Below are 21,756 nucleotides of genomic sequence, written 5' to 3' on the forward strand. Positions count from 1 at the left end.
ACTCCGCTCGGTTATTATTATTATAGCTGTTTGAATGTGTACACTGTTTCTGTTTCATATCAAGATAAACATCACCAGTTAAATACGATTGAATGAGTTAGTATCGATAATAATAGATTAGTTGATATGGAAAATATTTCTTTAAAATATACATTACTTCTTTTAAAAGTACAACAGTGTTACAAGTTTTTTAAAATGTATGTCTTTCTTTTACTATTTGTATCAGATAATTGAAAGCCAGAATACTTTGTTTTCATTTAGTTAATACATTCACACAATTAACTCATTTCCCTTTTTAACAAAATATAGATACAAATCAAAACAGTAGATCAATGAGGTATTTTAATGCAAATTAGTAAAACAACATAGGTAGAGACGTCAATATAAAATGTGCTTAATTTAGCAACACAGTATATACAGGTATAGATCTCACATAAACACGCACACACACACACACACATCTTCAACAAGCATGTCCATGAGAAAACAGTCTGAATATGTTATTACTGTTACATTTACAACAACAGCTGTGTCATCATGCAAATCACATCAAACAAGTTGAATAAATATACATCACACAATTATAACAAAATTGACTGTATCATGCATACAGTATATATATATATATGAAATTCAAGTGCAAAGTGCAACCAATTACTACTACAGCACACAAACAAATGAGTTACCTTGAGTCATAATGTATCTTGATGTATCATGTATCTGTATTATTATTTGCTATGAAAAATTTTATTTGTGAACTAAACCTCATGGCGAGGCATGCTGAAAATTATTTTTTTTGCCTAGTTTGCATTATTACATGAATACAAATAGAACTTATTTTTAAATTAAAGTTCACCAAAGAAATGTTTCAGTTAGCTTCATTGAATGCTTATTTCCTGCAGCCCAAAGGCTTTAATAAAACAAAAATAGCCAAGCAATAAAAAACACGGGTCACAGCTGATATACAACCCAATTAACACGTTGACCAACACTGATTTACAACCCAATTAGCACACAGGTCACAGCTGATATACAACCCAATTCACACACAGACCACAACTGATATACAACCCAAATGATACTCAGACCACAACTGATATACAAACCAATTTACATATTGGCCAACACTGATGTACAACCCAATTCACACACAGACCACAACTGATATACAACCCAACTAACACATTGGCCACAACTGATACATTTCTCAAATAATACATTGGCCACAATTTATATACAACCCAATTTACACGTTGGTCTCCATTGATATACAACACAATTAACATATTGGCCACAACTAACAACCCTAACCCTAACTCAAAACATTGGTCACAGCATTTACAGAGCATGTTAAATACTTGCAAAAGTTGATATATGTAGCAATCAACATACAACAGAAGTCATTCCTAATTATATTGAGATAATAAACAACTAGATAACATTCTGCTATAATGGGTTCCAAATGTTATTATGTAGTAGTTATTCACAAAAAGAAAAAGCTTATATTTTTAAGATCATATTTCTTTAAAATGTAGCAAGCATTTCATTTAATAACGAGCAGAGATTATAGAAAAAATAAATCCAACATCTTCTGCTTGTTATATGTAATGAACAAGTTGTATGACAAATTTCTTCATAGATAATAAATGCATTGTTATTATTAAAAATACTCTTAAAAGATTAATACTTTGGGGGGTCCCAAAACTTTTGAGTCCTCACAAAACTATTCACTCACTTTAAAATATTTTTTGTTCTATAACTTTCAGATATCTCTTCAGAAATAAAGATAATTCCTTGCCCAGACTTCCTACACGTTGGCAGGGTTTAGCAGAGGGCTTCGTTTGACTTCTTGGCCATTTTGACAACAGTCTGAAGTAGGCTCACATATTACACGACCAGGCAGTCCAGCAGAAATAAAAACTTTATAATCTTAAAATCAACACATTTAATAACAACAAAACAATATCATTACCAATAAATAAATAGCTAAAGCTTCCCCCCTCCCACCTCCACACAGCAAGTTTAAAGTCAATAATAAAACACATTCCAAAATATAGCAAATCCAACACAGCCTAGATAAACAGCCATGGCCACCCAACACATGTACTGGAGGTGTAGCTTCTGTTGGAAGTTCTTCAAGACTGCCAGGCCAACTGTCAGCCCAGCCAGGGCACCGGTCAGATGAGCAGTGTACCCGACAGAAGGTACTTCATCCTTTGGTGTGTAGCGGTTCCAAATTGCAAAGCCTACATCAGCACTTGCTGAAAAAAAATTTTTGTTATTCGAAATGAAATTCAGAATGTTATTAACTAATTGCAATTTAGAAATAAACTGCTTTTAGTAGATATTAGTCTTTCTTAGTGCAGATATGCTATACACAATACAATTTGACCTTAAATAAACTATTTTCAAATATTTGTTTTCAAAGAAATTTTGTAAAGTCATCACACAATTATAATTAATTTATTATTCTTTGGGAACAAAAAGGTCCTTAGAAATGAAAGTACACAAGACATGTTTCTGTGATAGGTTACAGAGGAGTACTGTGACTAACACAATAGCCAATTGGCTCTACCTCAGTCATCATATACATAAAGCACTTAACAATAATAGTAAGGCTTTGTCTATGACATTAAAGATTAATGATGAGTGCAGTATAAAGTACTTTAAAAAGTGTAATAGATAAGCTGAAGGAAGCCTTGTAAAAAATATCCTCCGCCTCAAAATCTTTGATTTGGCATCAAGTCTTTTGTTATACATGCTGTTCATTCTAGTTTTTTAGAAATAAAATATAGGCATGTAAGGGTTATATGAGCTCGGAATGTTTGGACATACATTGAGCAAACTATTCCAGTTGGAGCCTGTGTGGCTACATTGCTCTGACTCTTTCTGCCGCCAACACTGTTCTTGTGTCCTCAGCAGGTTTTGTAGCATTTCTTACATTATTTCTTCGCTTCTTTTCCCCAAGGTTTCCCTGAAGCATTTTCTTTGTCCACCTTGTGCTCACTATCCTCCATTAGATGGCGGCCATAAAGGAGCATTTCTGAGATGTAGGAGTTATTTATTCTGCAAACATGTCCTGCCCATTACAGTTAAAACTTCATTAGAATTATGGAGGACTTCCAAGTCTGGTATCCTGTCCTGCCATGTTATATTTAGAAGTCTTCTGAGACATATTATTACATAAAAATTTTTTTAACTTACCAACAATAAAAATAGCAGCCAATTTTAAAATACCTAATTCCATATGAGAATAATTCTGAAAACAAAAAAGAAAAATTATAATTTCAAGTATTTCTTTTTACAAATAATAACAAATATTAAGAAAACAAGCCTATATTTTTGTTCTGATTAATTTTCTTTAAACCTTGAACAAAATTAATTTTTCTTTATTATTAGAATTGGTTTAGTAATTTAAATTTTTTAAATGCAAAAAATAAAAATTAATTAATTAATTAAAAACATAAATAAAATAAAACACCAAGACTTGATGATTTGAAAAAGCCATAAACTACAACAGAACTACCCATAACAAACAATAAGGATAGTCCAAGACAAAATTTTATTGACATGGAGATTCAAAATTAAAGTTTCCCAATGAGGTAAGTGTATTAATTGTACCAATATCAGAATGAGAGTAACTGGAAACACATCAGAGAGTATAAAGTTGCTTTCTTGAATTTCTTAGTAAGTAAGATCATCAATTAATATACATTCGAAAGAAAAATGATATATCAATTTGAAATATAAGAGAAAAATGTTCTAACGGGTTATATCCTGGTAAAAATGCAGACATTTTTTTTCTTTTTGTTACATATAGAAGTAATAACCAAATACTTTTCTAACAAAGTGTCAATTATATAAGAGTAAATATAGTTTAACCTTTAAACATGCTTTGAAAAAAGCTCAACATTGTGTTCTTGATTAATAAATCAATTAAGAATAGAATTCTAAATAATCTTATAAATTTTAGTTTGTATGAAGGGGAAGTAAATGGTATTTAAAAAAAAGTCAAATGTCAGTAATATGGCAAGTTCTATATAATTAGACATTTTGAAGATCTTTGTTCCTTTTAATTCAATAATTAAACAGCTTAGGCAATTTTAAATATTCTAGGCAGTTAAAAATGATTTATACTTGTAAGAAATTTACTTTTTTGGATAGGTTCAAGTTGAAAATAATTTTAAGTCTCAAAATAAACTTTTAATTTTAAACGTTTTTATGAATACTTTTGTTTCAACATTTTTGTACATCAAGCTCTACACATAATAACATCACAACATCATGACATCAATACATATCAGAATCAAAACAACATAACATCACAACATACTAAGAACAGTCAGAAGTATTTCTTTACAGCTTAAAGATAGCATACATATAATTATAATGATCAAACCATTCAATTGACTTAATACAAGATATCTACATTTTACATAATACAATATGACATATGCTAAGTACACCAACATTTTCAGTAAATAGTTGTGTTTTTATGAACACATTCTGTAGTTTGAAGCATACATATATATAAGTACATTGCTGAACTAGAAATAAACTACTGATGCTAGTAAGTATCATTCAGTTGTTTAAAGTTTAGCATGCAATTCCTATTTCTCTAGTTTTCTTTCAAAGCCCCTAGCACACAGAAAAATTACGAACCAACAATACATTAGCTAAATGTGCTGCAAGTAGTGCATAGACTCCGCCTGATGAGCCGACCAGGTAGACATTCATGTCAAAAACAGAAGTACCCAGGGAACCTGTCAAATATAGGGTGTCCATTGAAGAGAGGTTTAATATAAAGTATATACAGATGAGCAATCTACATATTTATTACAAATCAATGAGTGATATAATTACTCATGCCGTAGGTTATTGTTGGGTAAACAGAATGACACTATATCAAAGAAATAGTTTAAAAAAAAAAAAAGAAGTTAGATCACAAATTAATTACTGAATTACAACAGTAATACTTAAAATTACATCAGATCATAATACCTGGTAATTACATCGTTTCTTAGCTGACTGGCCACTCTTGTACATTAATTTTTCTAAATATATATTTCTTCTACAGTAGTTGCTCCAGGGGGATTCAAAAAGAATCTGCCAAAATCATCAACACATTTATCCATTTGAAAGCATTGTAATGGACTGAATTAGTGGTCATTTCATAGAGAAGTTTTACTTGTTTAACTGGGTGTCAATTTCAGCTTGTCAAAAGCTATTTGTCTTTCTAGGAAAATCACTTGTCTATTTACCCTCAAAATGGCGACTCCTCAGCAGAAGTAAATTTGTGTGCTTGTGTTAGTGAAAACCAATGTCATTGTCTCAGTACAGCTTTTAGAACACTTGTAAAGCATGAAATAAAAACTTGATGTTATATACAACACTTGTGTTCGGCTAGGTATCAGGGTTTTTTTTTATATTTATTTTTTAAATATAGTGGAATCGATTTTGACACATTCTTTTTAATCCCCCTGCATATTTCTTCTATAGTATTTGCTCAAAAGAATATGTAGGTAATGTTGTTTTATACCTGCAAGTATTCCTGCAAAGTAGATCAAAGCAATTCTGAAGGAACCATGAACCATTTCAAGAGGAATCCCAACCAACACTTGAACTATGACATTAAATAGAAGATGGACATACCTGTCAAATAAACAAGGTTAAAGACATAGGAAAAATATGTAGAAAAATTTGACAGAAAACTTAAGGTAAGGGAGAGAACTTTTTTTAAAAAAGGCACCATCAGATAGCTCATTTTGTAATCAAAATGTGTGTATATGAGGCAATCGAGGTCAACCATTTCTTTTACCAAGCTGATAAAGAGTCAATAAATCTTACATGAATCAGCAAATTATGACCACACTATTGACAATTCCTGTTCCGACGACGTATATCTTATAAATACCTGTTAGATTTCCATCTAAAGAAAGATTGGAAGTGTGGTTGCAAGGCCAAGTACGCTTGAAGTTAGCCGGCTTGGCTACCTATAAAGGGGGCTCGAGGTTCGACATCCGATTCGAGCAGGGTTGTGTTAACTGAGCGCCTAAAGGCAGCACGGAAAAACTTCTCCCAGATACGCCCTACCCCCCACTGTTCCCACAACTGAGATTGGACCATAGCGCTCTGAGCATGCAATAAGCCTGAAAGTAGCGCTATATCAAAGCTAAGGTAAAATGGGAAGTCTGGTTTGGCATATCCTCCATATGCTCTATACTAAAACAACTGAAAAAAAAAACACGCAATGTGTGTATTTTTTACACTCGCACAAGGTCTGTCGCACACTCTAACGCTCTGTCTCTCTCACACTCTAACACTCTGTCTCTCTCACACTTAAAGACTGTCTCTCTCACACTCTAACACTCTGTCTCTCTCACACTCTAACACTCTGTCTCTCTCACACTCTAACACTCTGTCTCTCTCACACTTAAACACTGTCTCTCTCACACTCTAACACTCTGTCTCTCTCACACTCTAACACTCTGTCTCTCTCACACTCTAACACTCTGTCTCTCTCACACTCTAACGCTCTGTCTCTCTTACATTTTGACGCTCTGTCTCTCTCACATTTTAACACTCTCTCACACTTTAACACTCTGTCTCTCTCACACTTTAATGCTCTGTCTCTCTCACACTTTAACACTCTCTCACACTTTAACACTCTGTCTCTCTCACACTTAAACACTCTGTCTCTCTCACACTTTAACACTCTGTCTCTCTCACACTCTAACACTGTCTCTCTAACACTCTAACACTCTGTCTCTCTCACACTCTAACATTCTGTCTCTCTCACACTCTAACACTCTGTCTCTCTCACACTCTAACACTCTGTCTCTCTCACACTTAAACACTGTCTCTCTCACACTCTAACACTCTGTCTCTCTCACACTCTAACACTCTGTCTCTCTCACACTCTAACACTCTGTCTCTCTCACACTTTAACACTCTGTCTCTCTCACACTTTAATGCTCTGTCTCTCTCAAACTTTAACACTCTCTCACACTCTAACACTCTGTCTCTCTCACACTTAAACACTCTGTCTCTCTCACACTTAAACACTGTCTCTCTCACACTCTAACACTCTGTCTCTCTCACACTCTAACACTCTGTCTCTCTCACACTCTAACACTCTGTCTCTCTCACACTCTAACACTCTGTCTCTCTCACACTTAAACACTGTCTCTCTCACACTTTAACACTCTGTCTCTCTCACACTCTAACACTCTGTCTCTCTCACACTCTAACACTCTGTCTCTCTCACACTCTAACACTCTGTCTCTCTCACACTCTAACACTCTGTCTCTCTCACACTTAAACACTGTCTCTCTCACACTCTAACACTCTGTCTCTCTCACACTCTAACACTCTGTCTCTCTCACACTCTAACACTCTGTCTCTCTCACACTCTAACAATCTGTCTCTCTCACACTTTAACACTCTGTCTCTCTCACACTCTAACACTCTGTCTCTCTCACACTTTAACACTCTGTCTCTCTCACACTCTAACACTCTGTCTCTCTCACACTTTAACACTCTGTGACTCTCACACTCTAACACTCTGTCTCTGTCACACTCTAACACTCTGTCTCCCTCACACTTAAACATTGTCTCTCTCACACTTTAACACTCTGTCTCTCTCACACTTAAACACTGTCTCTCTCACACTCTAACACTCTGTCTCTCTCACACTTTAACACTCTGTCTCTCTCACACTCTAACACTCTGTCTCTCTCACACTTAAACACTCTGTCTCTCTCACACTCTAACACTCTGTCTCTCTCACACTCTGTCTCTCTCACACTTAAACACTGTCTCTCTCACACTCTAACACTCTGTCTCTCTCACACTTTAATGCTCTGTCTCTCTCACACTTTAACACTCTCTCACACTTTAACACTCTGTCTCTCTCACACTCTAACACTCTGTCTCTCTCACACTTAAACACTGTCTCTCTCACACTCTAACACTCTGTCTCTCTCACACTCTAACACTCTGTCTCTCTCACACTTTAACCTTCTGTCTCTCTCACACTCTAACACTCTGTCTCTCTCACACTCTAACACTCTGTCTCTCTCACACTCTAACACTCTGTCTCTCTCACACTTTAACACTCTGTCTCTCTCACACTCTAACACTCTGTCTCTCTCACACTCTAACACTCTGTCTCTCTCACACTTTAATGCTCTGTCTCTTTCACACTTTAATGCTCTGTCTCTCTCATTGTCTTACCCTGCATGAAGAAACATGTATAATATAAATCTCCACAACTCTAGACGTTTGTCTGGTCTGTAGATGAAGATGCTGGATGCGGGCACTGGTCCATTGAATGTAAACATTTTGGATTCTGTACAGTAGTAAACAAAACAACCAACCTGATGGATACAGTAAGATTATAATGTACTGATGGATATAGTAATATTATAATGTACTGATGGATACAGTAATATTATAATGTACTGATGGATACAGTAAGATTATAATGTACTGATGGATAAATTGATATTATAATGTACTGATGGATACAGTGATGATAGAATGTACTGATGGATACAGTGATATTTGAAAGTACTGATGGATACAGTGATAATAGAATGTATCAATTAAAGAATATAGTTTTATGTGATTTTATAAAAAAGTCTTCTAATAAAACAAGACATAAATGTTAGAGTGTAGACCTTACATATTTAAATCAGATATAGGTCTAGTCATGATAAGCAAAAAAAAAAAATCAATGGCAGATGGAACATTAATGACCAAGACATTTTAAAAGTATATAACAATAGTATTATGAAGAAGTATAAAGTCAACGCTTTCCTCCTAGAACTAAAGGTCTAAGTCTCCGAGATGTTTAGATTTCCAATACAAAATAATAGCGGCCCATAGGGCAGTTGATTAAACTTCACATTTTACATGTCCTACTAGATCTATAGTATTGTGGTTCAATAGTTTGCCTTCTATGTGCAAGGATCAAAACATACCTCTAATAATGTAATAAATGGTATAAACATAGGTGGTGGACAGCAGGTATAGCGGTCAGCATAAAACTGTCGATCAATATCATCGGTCAGAAATTCTCTAGCAATACGTCGAACCTGGTAAGTAAACAAGTAGAATAGAGTAAAAATTACTTTTTTAAAAACAAAGCTTATATAGAGTGACATCGTATCAATTCATTTGAATCGATCAGTGTATTAAATTTCAAATACATCTAGACTAACACTAAAACATTTGTTCAACTCAAGAAATATTTATTAGGCCTAATTGTTCATGTTTATGGCAACTTTCATGTTTCTAAAATGTTCAGTGCGCTCTGGTCCAATCACTTTTGTGGATCGTTTGGGGGAGGGAGGGTTAATATGTGAGAAGGTTTCCGTGCTGCTATTTCAGAAGCTATTTTTTAAAAGTTTCTCGAGTCTCAATTCAAACTCAGGGTCTTAATCCTTTTTAATGGAAGTATTTATAAAAAAAAGGTTTTAAATTTTTAAAAAGGTCTATGGTTAAAAAAATATTTATCAAATGACTTCATTCTCGACATAAACCTTATCTTCCTTTAACTAAGTACATTTCTAAATAAAACAAATTTAATTAGTTACCACTAATTGATTATTTAATTGGTTAATTTTTTTTATACGTGTCTTGTCAGCGACAATGAATCATTGATGCAAAGTTTCAATTTGTTACGCGAACAGTAAGTTGTAGAAATAACGTGCACGAGATGTCCTCCACACAGACAGAAGGAGTTCATATAGAGACCCTAAGCTTTAAACAAATAACTAAAACTAACATATTCATTCAATTAAAATTGTATTTACACTAATATAGTTATTGTAGAACTAAACTTCTAATCTCTTTACACAATTTGACTTTTTGTAGACCTAAACTTCTAATCTATTCACACAACTAGAGTTTTAATAGACCTAAGCTTCTAATCTTTACTAGAGGTTTAGTAAATTAAAACTTCTAGATCCATTCAAACAGTGTTTTAGTAGGCCTAAACTTGTAATCTATGCACACAACTAAAGTTTTAGTAGGCCTTAACTTCTCATCTATGCACACAACTAAAGTGTTAGTAGGCCTAAGTTTCTTATCTATTCACTTCAAGTAGTGTTGTAATGGATCTAACCTTCTATTAGTCGAAAACGTTTTACTTTGAAAATAAAAATTGATTTATTTTTTTTATTGGAATCATTGGTATAATTAAATACTGAATCCCTGCAAAATACGCTGCCTCATCAAGACCAGGAAATGAATCTCTTTTCATAGATCTAAACCTCTCAGTGGTCAGCATTTCTTTCAAACTTTTTCGAAAAAAAAATTCTTTTGAGTTACTCCAACTTCCTATTTTTCTTTTTGTTTCCACCATCCCAGCAGACAGTCTATGAAATGTTTTGCAATGGCCTCATAGAAATGGTGAAGAAACAATCATTGATCTGGACCCCGCATAGGTCGATGAGGTGCATACAAATTGCTTGCAGCAGACGTAGCGGAAAGCGTCCTTGAGAGGACACACAATGAACCAGTGAACTTAAGATCCACTGTCAAACTTTTGGTAAGGGTTTGATGCTTCGTGTTTACTAGGGAAGGAGGGGGGGGGGCATCTTATTAGTTTTTACTTTTGAAAGACACAAATCAGAACACTTACCATTTTCTGAAAGCAGGTGACGTAGGTTGGGTCACTGAGGTAAAGTGGTCGCTTCCAGTGGTCAGTATCTCGGCTCTCTACTGCAAGTCGGAAACTGTCATTCCTTCTGTACGTCATCTGGACAAATGTATGATATTGAAGCTGCATATTTAAAGATTTTCACACGAAAGTTGTTTTTTTATTCACAGAATTTTTTAAATTGTTTTTTACATTTTTAATTTTAAAAAATGTCATTCCCCAGTACTATAAAAAAAATTGCAGAAAATTATTAGACCAATATTGTTTTAAAAATGTTTATTTTATCGATACTAGTACTTGTTCACCGGATACACCAAACTGCACTAAATATTGAGATAACTAAATCATATCTATCTACACATTGTATTCACTGTAAGATTTCCTAGCTTGCCTTAGCATTATATGAAAGGATTCGTACTTTTAAAATGTCGATTAAAATTAGCCTATTAATAACATAGATTGTGTTTTTTTTAATACTCTTTCGAGTTGCCAGTAACCTGAACAATGTTGTTGTTCTTTTTTTTTTACGCTAAAACTTGATTGTTTTGGACAGATTATTGATACAGAAGTTGTTCCATATAGCTCAGAATGAAAAATGGAATAAGATAATGCAGAGTAGGCCTACATGTACGTGTCAGGATGTTCTGACATTCAAATCTGGTTGAACAAAGCTGAACAAATCTTCAATAGGAGCCAAAGAAGCTAAAATGTAGAGAATTTCTACCAACGTTAGTGAATGATGTGACCAAGATCATGCCAAGATGAAATATTTCTAGACTATTCAGAAGAAGACATGTGGCTATTGAAATAAACTGCTGAAACGTTTTAATAAAAGTGAAAACCAGTTCTACAACTGAAATATACTATATAATTGCGGACGCTGTTAGGTGATCAATGGTTACACCGATAGTAGATAAATATAAACAAGAACTTGATGCCATGATGCTAAAACTACCTGTTTGAACCTGGAAGAAACGAATTTTGTTATGGAAATGTAACATACTGGTTTGAAATCTTGATCATATCGTGATAAAAAGTTCACGTTAGTATTGTTACACAAAGATTGGTCTTACAAAGCATGTGCTGCTGTGAATGTTACACAAAGATTGGTCTTACAAAGCATGTGCTGCTGTGAATGTTACACAAAGATTGGTCTTGCAAAGCATGTGCTGCTGTGAATGTTACACAAAGATTGGTCTTACAAAGCATGTGCTGCTGTGAATGTTACACAAAGATTGGTCTTACAAAGCATGTGCTGCTGTGAATGTTACACAAAGATCGGTCTTACAAAGCATGTGCTGCTGTGAATGTTACACAAAGATTGGTCTTACAAAGCATGTTCTGCTGTGAATGTTACACAAAGATTGGTCTTACAAAGCATGTCCTGCTGTGTTCCATAAAATACCAGAAGAAGCCACATAGTTTAAAACTTGATTGACATAGTCCCGTGAATTGATGCAACACTAACCTTACGGTATGCCAAATGTCAGGACCTTGTATAAGAGCATTATTAATATTTTTTAGAGGGATTGTTGTGTTACTGCTAGAAACAAAATCACCAGTGGATCAACGACAGACATATTTAATATCCAGTCAGCCATAACTTTCACTTATGATGTATGCGGGCGAGAAAACGTTTCGAAGCAAGGTTCTATGGAAGAACTGTTCTATGGGATGTAACTCTAGCGTCTGTCTAGAATACATTATGAACAGTCTAAATTAGGCTAAAGACCCCCCCCCCCCCTTTTTTTTTTTCTCTTTATACATATATAGTTCGGTTCTGAATTCGATGACGACTGCTTAATTCATCCAGGAGGCTGACAGCTTGGCTTTATATTTTTATGCCCCCGATTCTGACCTACCTCCGAATCTGGCCTACCTGAGTCCGAAATGTTCGGCTGCATTCCGGGCGTGCTATTGTTGCTGAGGCGTTTCTGAAAAGCCGTAACTTGTTGCTATGACACTCGGCTATTTTGTTGTCTTAAAGCGCGCCCCTACTGTACCATGAAGCAGAGTCTATGTTGAAAGAACTTAAGGGTAGCCTTCAATCGTTTTTTGTTGGCTGCCTAAGGGGGGCGACTTAGAGATACGGAAGTCTTTCCAATAGCAGACGCGTGCGTGTCCACCGTAATAGGGACTGCATTAAGTTGTGTACATTGCGGGCCTGGAGGACTTCTGTGTCAGGTATATAATTATGCCTTTAAATTCAAGCCAATATCACACATTCACTTCAGATTAATGAATTACAGTCTCTTAATGAATAAAAGTATCCTTACACAGTAGTTCTTATATAAGGGTTTTGAGAAAGGAATGTAGACTTAGCCACACCAAACTTTCACTGTCTAATAGACGATCTATGAATGAGTCTAAGTCAATGTGTTTCAAGGGTTCTTCATAAAACTTAACACTCTATAGATCTCTATGTCAGTCAACTGTTGTTTTTTGTTTATTTTTTTTTTGTTAGAACATCCGCTAAACAGGTAACTTTACGGTTTGATGCATGTATAGCTTTCCGCATTTTAAAATGTGCAAAATTGATAACTAACGTAATATAAGATATTTTTGTTTGTAAGTAAATTGGCTTACAAAATGTAATGATCTTGTTACTAGATTATTTTCCAAATGTATCAGCGCCCAATCTGACACCCCTGGCCACTACCGGATGGACTCAGTTTTGTTGGGGGGGGGGGGGGGGGTTATTGCATCAATACGTTCCCACACAGAGTTCGATCCCAGATGTAATTACAAAGGGGTAATCAATTTCACCAGGTGTTTTACTCAATACAAGTTCTCTCCCCTGAGCTGAAAATAAACATAGGCCCACCGTATAGATATCTGTAATTCCGGTTTCATTAGGTCTCTTTTCTATTTAACACTGTCTATAATGACATTCTATGTTGTTATATGCTCTTCTCCTTTTGTATGTAGACTATATGTTTGCGAGTGTTCTAGTTACGTTCTCATATAGTCATTCATCTGTTGAAATAGATGTGAGTGTATTTCTTAAGTAAAAGAGTACACATATTAAATATGTACGCTGTATTGATCGTAACGTAGCCAATTAACCGTCAAGGGAGATTACTCAGGTTTATATTATTCCAAGTTTTCTCTCTGAGAAATGAGTTAATGTGTCCAACATCAATAAGGATTTTGTAGCAGCTGGCAAAGTGTTTAGTTTGATGATATCCCAAAGTTTTTACTTTACTGGCTTTCAATGATTTTTTTAACTGAACGGTTAGAGTGCAGTGGATTTAAAACTCGTCAGACATTCATTATAAAGAAGTGAAATAGCGTGGCGAGTGAAAAATTACATTCGATAGTAGCCTACACATCTTAGTGTAATATAGGGTCTCTTTCCATTTCACTACCTCCCTGCCTGCTTCTCTCTCTTTCTCCCCCCTCATTTCTCTCTTCCTCACCCCCCCTCTTTCTCATTTTAATCCAGGAGACTTTTGTTCCTCTGTACTGTAGGTCAGGAGGTATAATTACTCTACTCTTCTATTACACCTTGAGGTTTCAAATGTGAGGCTTGTAGCGAGGCTTCAAGTATGTGTGTGTGTGCGTGTGCATGTATCTATAATCAATGTATCCATTTTACATTTATATTAAAACATTTCTTTGTGTGTTATTATAATAACAACGGAGCAAAACGTTTATTTCATGACACTAAGTTTTTGGGTTTGTATTTCATGACACTAAGTTTCTAGGTTTGTATTTGATAACACTAAGTTTCTGGGTTTGTATTTGATAACACTAAGTTTCTGGGTTCATATTTGATAACACTAAGTTTCTGGGTTTATATTTGATAACACTAAGTTTCTGGATGATTCTTTATCGCTAAGGCATAACAACGAAGAATACTATGTCCTAAAATAGTAAAATGTTCTTCAACATTTGAAAGACATAGTCACAAACGAAGGAGAAAGAGTAATCAAGGCTACAACCGCAAAAGGTGAAAGCATTCCTAAATGTGCCTTTGCGTTTCGTTTTAATTTCTACTTGTATTTCCGATACATAGCTCCATGTTAAGTGGCTTTTTTATTTTAAGGTTATAATTTTTATTTTTGTTTTGAATTTTGAATACATTTTTTCCCCTCGAAACAACTTTTTAAATAGCCTCCCCTTACATTTTGCAATAAACTTCCACCAATAGTGTACGCACGAGTGTTGGATGATAGGTTATTGATTATTGATCACATCCAGCCAGCTGTAACACAGAACAAACAACTCACCATATTGACAAATTCCTGGTAGCTGACAGAACTTCTCTGAGGGTCCGCGGCCTTAATTTCCAGCACCGTCAGGGTGTGAGGGTCCAGTTCGGCCCTGATCTGAGGATGTCGGAGTAAGAACATGAAGTCTTCGATGGCGATCTCGCCTCGTCTGTACGGGTCATACTGAAATAGGGAAATCATAAAATGGGCATTGCAGAACCGGAACACATAACTAATACCTGGAAGACAATGCGTCAAATTAGTCATAGGTCAAGTGAAAGTAGACATGTCGACATCAAAGTATTTCAAAGCCCTTAGATTAACAGTATAGTCAATTTTACAATGAAATTAATAATTAATACTTCTTGGAATCTTCAGACGTTGAATCTGATGATCCTAATCTATTAGTTTACCGGAGTTTCTTGTTTAGTTTAAGGAATTGTTAGACACTTAGTTAGTATAAAGACGCACCATAGTTGACAGACTTTGAACGCGACATTTAATGACGTCACGGATTAATGGGTTGTAGTTTATTTATGTTACTATTAGTCAGTTGGTGTTAGGACTTCAAGGTGACAACATCCTGTTACTGACAGAGACTCGACTGTGGTCTTTATGTATTTAGCTTTATTCAAGTATCTAACGGTCTAGACTTAGTCCTTACATCTTGTTAATGTGTAGTTCTTGTTCATAAGTAATACACCCGTACAAGAATCTCAAACATCTTCTGAGTTATCTGTCGAAGTCAGACAGCCATCATACAACTAGCCTACAAGATTAAAGCCTATCACAGATAACAGAATTCCTCTATACGAAATACAACAGTTTGATCCTTCAAGTAGAAATCATAAAAGATTGGAAACACATAACATATCAAGCAATAATACACTTTAAAATTCAATCATAAATTGACAGTAGTAGACTTAACATGAAGCTGTTTTCTGTATGTTTAGGTTTTCAAACTGAAAGTTCAAAATTATTCTCCTACCGGAAATTAGTTATCTCCCTTTCATTGATTTACTCTTGTGAGTTTACACTGGAAGCTACTAGACCTAGAATGTAAACGACTTCCTGTGTAAAATTCTGTGGTAAACGTGACGCGTACATCACGTGACAGTCAAGCCAAAAAAAACAAAGTTTAGAGAAAATATTTCATTTTATATTCGTTTGAGTTGGAATGTGGCGTTTTATTTCCGTCAAATACAGACGCATAAAATTAAAGGTGGAGTAATTAAATTCACGAATAAGATAAAGTTTGATTTTTAAAATAAAAAGTTGATTCATTAAAGTACATCGAGCTATAACAAAACGGAAATGTTCTACATTCTGTGCATGAAGGATGAGGGCAGTGTTTCACATGACAATGCTAACCCAGTTGCGACCAACATATTTTGCCAGAACTGTTGCAGATAAAGACGTGGTCCGCTGGAGGTTTATTTAAGTTTCTTTTCTTCTGATTTTCTTTGGGCCTCAAATGTACGTCACCGTGACCTTCGTGAAAGCTCTCTAACAGTCTCTTTCAAAGTCCATCTGCTGCCAGTGAGGACAAATTGGCGCTTGAGGCTGGTATCTCTATTACGCCGTCTTCTATTAAGCTCGCCAAAAAAGATCGCCCTTGACATGCGGTTGTCCCCCTTGCGGGAAAGGTGCCCGACCCAACGAAACTGTCGAGTGGTAAGTAATGCTTCTATACTGGACCTCCATCAGACTGATTAGTTGTCAGGGTTGTCTTGCCAGCGTATGCTCATCATGGAGGAAAGGCACCTTTCATGGAAGAGCTCAATGAACCTTAGATACTATTGTAGTGGAACTAAGTGAAGTGATAAGGTATCATTGGCTACCTCTTCAACTAAATAAGATACTCAAGTCAACTATTGTCATGCGCATATGGAGCTTTTTCTTTGCTAGGTGTGTTTTTATTTTCTTAGCACCATAATAGTTTGTGCGCGGTTTCTAAGGACGCGCTATGTTGGCGTCATTGCTTCGTGTTTTTGTTTTGCTTGGGTAGCAGATCTTTGGCTGGATCTCTCTGTTTGTTGTTTGTTCCCCAGTACTGGCTAAGTTAGGGTATTTGGCTGGATCTCTCTGTTTGTTGTTTGTTCCCCAGTATTGGCTTTGTTGGGGTATTCTTTCTTCGTTATTTTGTAGCTCTAAGTCGTTGTCATAATCATGTGAATGGCGGTCACAAGGAATGCATTTTTTTTTGTTTAGGGAGGCAGGCTTGGGGCTCTGCTGGAGTCAAGCCTGATCTGTAGTTGCATTTTTACCTCATAAGATTAAATTCGTAATGAATTAGATGAATGTTCTCTTTTTTTTTTTGTGTTTTTAAATAGACTCTTGCTTTTTAAGTGTGTGTTTGCTTGTTTTAAAGTCAGACATTCAAGAAAGAGAAATCTTTTTTAACGAATTTTAATATTATTTTTATCAATCTCGTGTTATAGATTTATACTGCCAGAAGGTAATTCTTTAAAAAACAAACTATTCATCTAGTGCTCATTGGCTGGATAATATTAGAGCCAAGAGCTGTACACTTTATTTCATGGTTTTATACTATTAGCCACAAAAAAATCTCAATAGCTTATTAAAATTATTTTAATAAAGTCATTTGCAAAGCTTTTTTTTAAAATTGTTGTCGTGTCCTAAGAAATTAAAGTAACCTAGGAAGTAGTAGGAAGATCGCTAAGACTTACAGAAGTTCATTTGAAATGATAATAATGAAATTCATAAACAACACAGAGACTCATATTATCAAACAGGCTAAAACAAACAATGCAGAAATAAACTATACACATTTATCGAAAGAAAAACTTCGTAGATTAACGCATAGATAAGTTGACTGAAGAACTGTGGAACTTGTTTGACTTCTCTATCAATAGTGATCAGTCTATGTCACAACTTAATTATTTATCGATTACAATCTATTGAGTAAATCAGCCCTCACTCTCGATCACCTCACTTATTGAACTAAATCAATCAACCTTGAAATGAATAGGAAAAAAACCTTCCCATCGCTGGTGTGTGTGTGAAGACGAACCTCTATTGGTAACAGAATAGAGGAATGTAGGTGATATAATTTATGTATGCTTAACCTATTTCCTCTGCACTAGTTTATAGCAGTGGGAGGGGGAAGCAGTATATGTTGTCTAGTAATCTAGTCTTCTCAAACTTAATATTATAACACCATATCAAATTTTAGATGATTCTGATACTTAAATCTTAAATGTTAGTCACAGTTCTAGTGTGAGTTACTAAGAAAGACAACTAAAAAAATAACATCACTTAACAATCCTAAGTATTAATGTTATCAAAGAAAAAAAAAGAGTTATTGATCCTGATGATTTTGATCCTAATAAAAGAAACCTGTGAAGCAGTGAAATTAGATTGCATGTAGGATGTAAGCAGCACAAAAGAACCTTTCTTTATATCCTTCATTCAATACACGTATCCAATGTAAGTAATGTATTCAATGTAAGCAAAGTATCCAATACAGTTAATATATTCCATACCCAGGAGCGTCAATTAAAAATTCTCTAAGATCTCCGGACAGACAAGCCTGGAGGTGATTAGCTATCTTTCATGTCTTCTAGATCTAGTAGATAAGATGTCCAGTGATACAGTTACAATAACATATTGACAACATTAGCAAAGAAATACAAAGTTCTGAGGAACAAAGTCTTGTTGTGTATTGTTTGTAAATAAACTTTTTTCAAAAACTTGAACACGATACAGAGGACACTTTCAACAGACAGTTTTTTTTTTGTTTAATCAACAGTCAGAGATATGAGAATGACAAGATTTCCTTACCTGGTCAAAGAATGGTTTCCACTTCTGAAACAAACAAAAACAACTAATAAGTTAAATAACACCAAAAAATATTTTACTTTACATAAAAGAAATCCCCGCAAACTATATGCTGTAAAACAACACAAACATTACATACACACACACACACACTCACACACGCACACACAAACAACAACAAAAAACTTTTGAACTAATAGAAAGTAGTAGATGAAGTTTTTTTTACAAAAATAAAACTCAGTCTGGTACAAATCTTAAACTTAAATCAACTCAGTCTGGTACAAATCTTAAACTTAAATCAACTCAGTCTGGTACAAATCTTAAACTTAAATCAACTCAGTCATTCTGGTACAAATCCTGTACACGTATTTTTTCACCACTTTCTATTATCGAATCAAGTTGAAACTTTCCAAACTTATTCATTGTCTATGACAACACACGAATCACTCGAAACAAACGACCATTTATTTTATCACTTAGTCGTAATTAATGTTGTTTTATTTAGAGACAGTATTAGCTAAGGGAAGAGGTACCATCATATGCTAGGCTCTCTGAATGTACTTAAATGTACCACTCAAAGACAGTATCTATATGCTCTCTTAATGTACTTCAATGTACCACTCAAAGACAGTATCTATAGGCTCTCTTAATGTGCTTAAATGTACCACTCAAAGGCAGTATCTTATAAATTAATTATGTCCTTCTATTGGAGCTTAATAGTAATACGCTCTATGTACCAACACATAGAAATGAGACCATTACTAAATGTATGTATTGTATGTTGTGTCATGACACATCAAGACTCTGTGTCGGACATTGTACATTGAAAGGTAAAAGCCCTTGTTATTAACAATAATTAAAAACCCACAACTTTATAAACAATTTCAGTCTTAAAATACAATAGTCATTTTTAATTGTGCCCCTTAGTGTTTCCTACTATTTGTTTATTTAATTGACCAGACAATCTTGTGTCCTATGTACTTCTATTGATGTTTTCTTTCTTTAACAAATAGTAGTATAGCCCGTTGTTAAAAGTTTATTTCTTTAAAAGGAGAAACTGTTGTAAACAGATGTAACCCAGATACACTGCGGGAAGTTAATTTTACACAGTACACTAGAAACAAAGCTGGACATTGACTTGCGAGGACATCTATTCAGCACTCATCCTTTTAACTTTTCTCAAATTAACCTTATTTTACTCTCTGACCTCTCCTACTTGAACTGACCTCTATCAATGATGCGTGAAGATCCATCTCTGTTATGAGTATAAGATCCGCCATTTTTTTTTCTTAAATTGAATTACTGCTTCAAACAAATGAACAGAACATAGCAGAATAGAATAATGCTGAAGCTGTTGGGGTTTATTTTCTCCGCGAGGGAGATAATCCTGTCTTTTTCCTTTATCAACAAAAGAAATAAATAAAATCCAATATGTTCTTAGAATAAAATATTTTCACTATCTCCATCCAGCTGTGTTTTAAAGTCAAAAGTATTCAAGATTAATCCAAAAGAAAGTCACTATTTACCAAAGACCTGACATTATTGAGGCATGACCAGACAAACACAAATCTAATGAAGTAATAGTGGAGCGTACTTCCTTTTTCTATTCTATAAGCAGCCCATGGGGCTCAATACACAAGTCATTACTCAGTCATATCTTCTTTCTGTTCACGAAACATCCAAATACTCTAGTAGTCAAAGATCGAAACATCACAATATTCCACAAAACCTCGAAACATCACAACATTCCACAAAACCTCGAAACATTACAATATTCCACAAAACCTCGAAACATCACAACATTCCACAAAACTTGGAAACATCACAACATTCCACAAAATCTCGAAACATCACAATATTCCACAAAATCTCGAAACATCACAACATTCCACAAAACTTGGAAACATCACAACATTCCACAAAATCTCGAAACATCACAATATTCCACAAAACCTCGAAACATCACAACATTCCACAAAACTTGGAAACATCACAACATTCCACAAAACTTGGAAACATCACAACATTCCACAAAACTTGGAAACATCACAACATTCCACAAAACTTGGAAACATTCAGACATCCAAATGATCCAAACATAGAGTATTACAACATCCCACACATTGATGTCGTTCAACGATTGCTTCACTCTTGGCAAGATCATTTCCAATGTGGTGTTCAATACACTTTGGCACACTGTAGGTCTAATGCAGGTCAAAAACTAGTCCTTTAGAATGGTCAAGTTGACTTTAATGTCATCTGTTGGTTGCTTTCATTTTTTTTTCCACACTCGGCAGAGAAAACATTTATCTCTTGGAGTATTTTTGAAATATTTCAAGGGACAAAACTCTCCTGTTGAAAGGCGCCATACCACCAAGGCTAATCTTCGGCCAGAAAAGTGAATTAGTGGACCGCGGCTAGCTGGCTGGACACAAGGAAAGAAATTTAAGGCTGTTAGTGGTAATTGGGTTATCTTGGACCCTGCTACTTCTCCTTTGTTTGTCCAACTAGGCTGTAAAAGCTTGGTCAGTGGTCAGTCCAGCAGCTCTGGTAGTAAAGGATAGCTATAAATCTTTAGTCTTTATTGAACAGATACTAGTTACTATTAGGCCACAGGTTTCTTTTAGGCCACTGGTTACTTTTAGGCCACTGGTTACTAAAGTCCTTGCTCTAGTATCTAGTCTGAATATTGTCTTTTGTATGGTGTAATGCAAGCAAGATGTTTTAGCATCGATAGCATCAGCTACAAGAGACTTATCCTAAACTATTTTTTAACGTATGTATTTTGATCTCAGGTTTTAAGTTTGTCAGTACAGAGAACTGTTTCCTCTCCTTGTCTTTTAATTACGTTCTCTCTCTCTCTCTCTCTTTCTTTCTCTCTCTCTATCTATCTCTCTCTCTCAACTCTCTCCTGTCGTCACTGTAACTATATACTTACAAAATTTTCAGACAAATACTATTTTCTAATTATTATTGCTATTTGTATTTCTAGAAGATTGAACTGTGACTTAAACTGCAAACTTAAAAATGCAACTTTCTTCCAACCGCTAAATGCAAACCTTATGTGGCTTTGCA

At 34.9% G+C, this 21,756-nt stretch overlaps 1 protein-coding gene across 4 annotated transcripts in view; it reads right to left on the reverse strand.

Annotated features, from left to right (window-relative positions):
• Positions 1 to 324: 324 nt before the first annotated feature.
• The window catches only part of LOC106072479 (rhomboid-related protein 3-like), a 131,110-nt gene continuing 109,678 nt past the window's right edge, over positions 325 to 21,756 (reverse strand). For 2 of the 4 annotated variants that reach the window (XM_056021144.1, XM_056021141.1), the window contains 9 exons: positions 18,685 to 18,708; positions 14,899 to 15,063; positions 10,649 to 10,765; positions 8,985 to 9,098; positions 8,236 to 8,378; positions 5,540 to 5,652; positions 4,663 to 4,763; positions 3,205 to 3,259; positions 325 to 2,261 (listed from right to left, as the gene is read on the reverse strand). In XM_056021144.1, the coding sequence (XP_055877119.1) occupies positions 2,029 to 2,261; positions 3,205 to 3,259; positions 4,663 to 4,763; positions 5,540 to 5,652; positions 8,236 to 8,378; positions 8,985 to 9,098; positions 10,649 to 10,765; positions 14,899 to 15,063; positions 18,685 to 18,708 (1,065 nt within the window). In that variant the 3' untranslated portion in view covers positions 325 to 2,028. Of the gene's footprint in view, positions 2,262 to 3,204; positions 3,260 to 4,662; positions 4,764 to 5,539; positions 5,653 to 8,235; positions 8,379 to 8,984; positions 9,099 to 10,648; positions 10,766 to 14,898; positions 15,064 to 18,684; positions 18,709 to 19,907; positions 20,152 to 21,756 lie in introns of all 4 variants that reach the window. The other 2 variants (XM_056021142.1, XM_056021143.1) reach the window with 2 other exon arrangements.

Source organism: Biomphalaria glabrata, chromosome 2, assembly GCF_947242115.1.
Source record: "Biomphalaria glabrata chromosome 2, xgBioGlab47.1, whole genome shotgun sequence".
NCBI lineage: Eukaryota > Metazoa > Mollusca > Gastropoda > Planorbidae > Biomphalaria > Biomphalaria glabrata.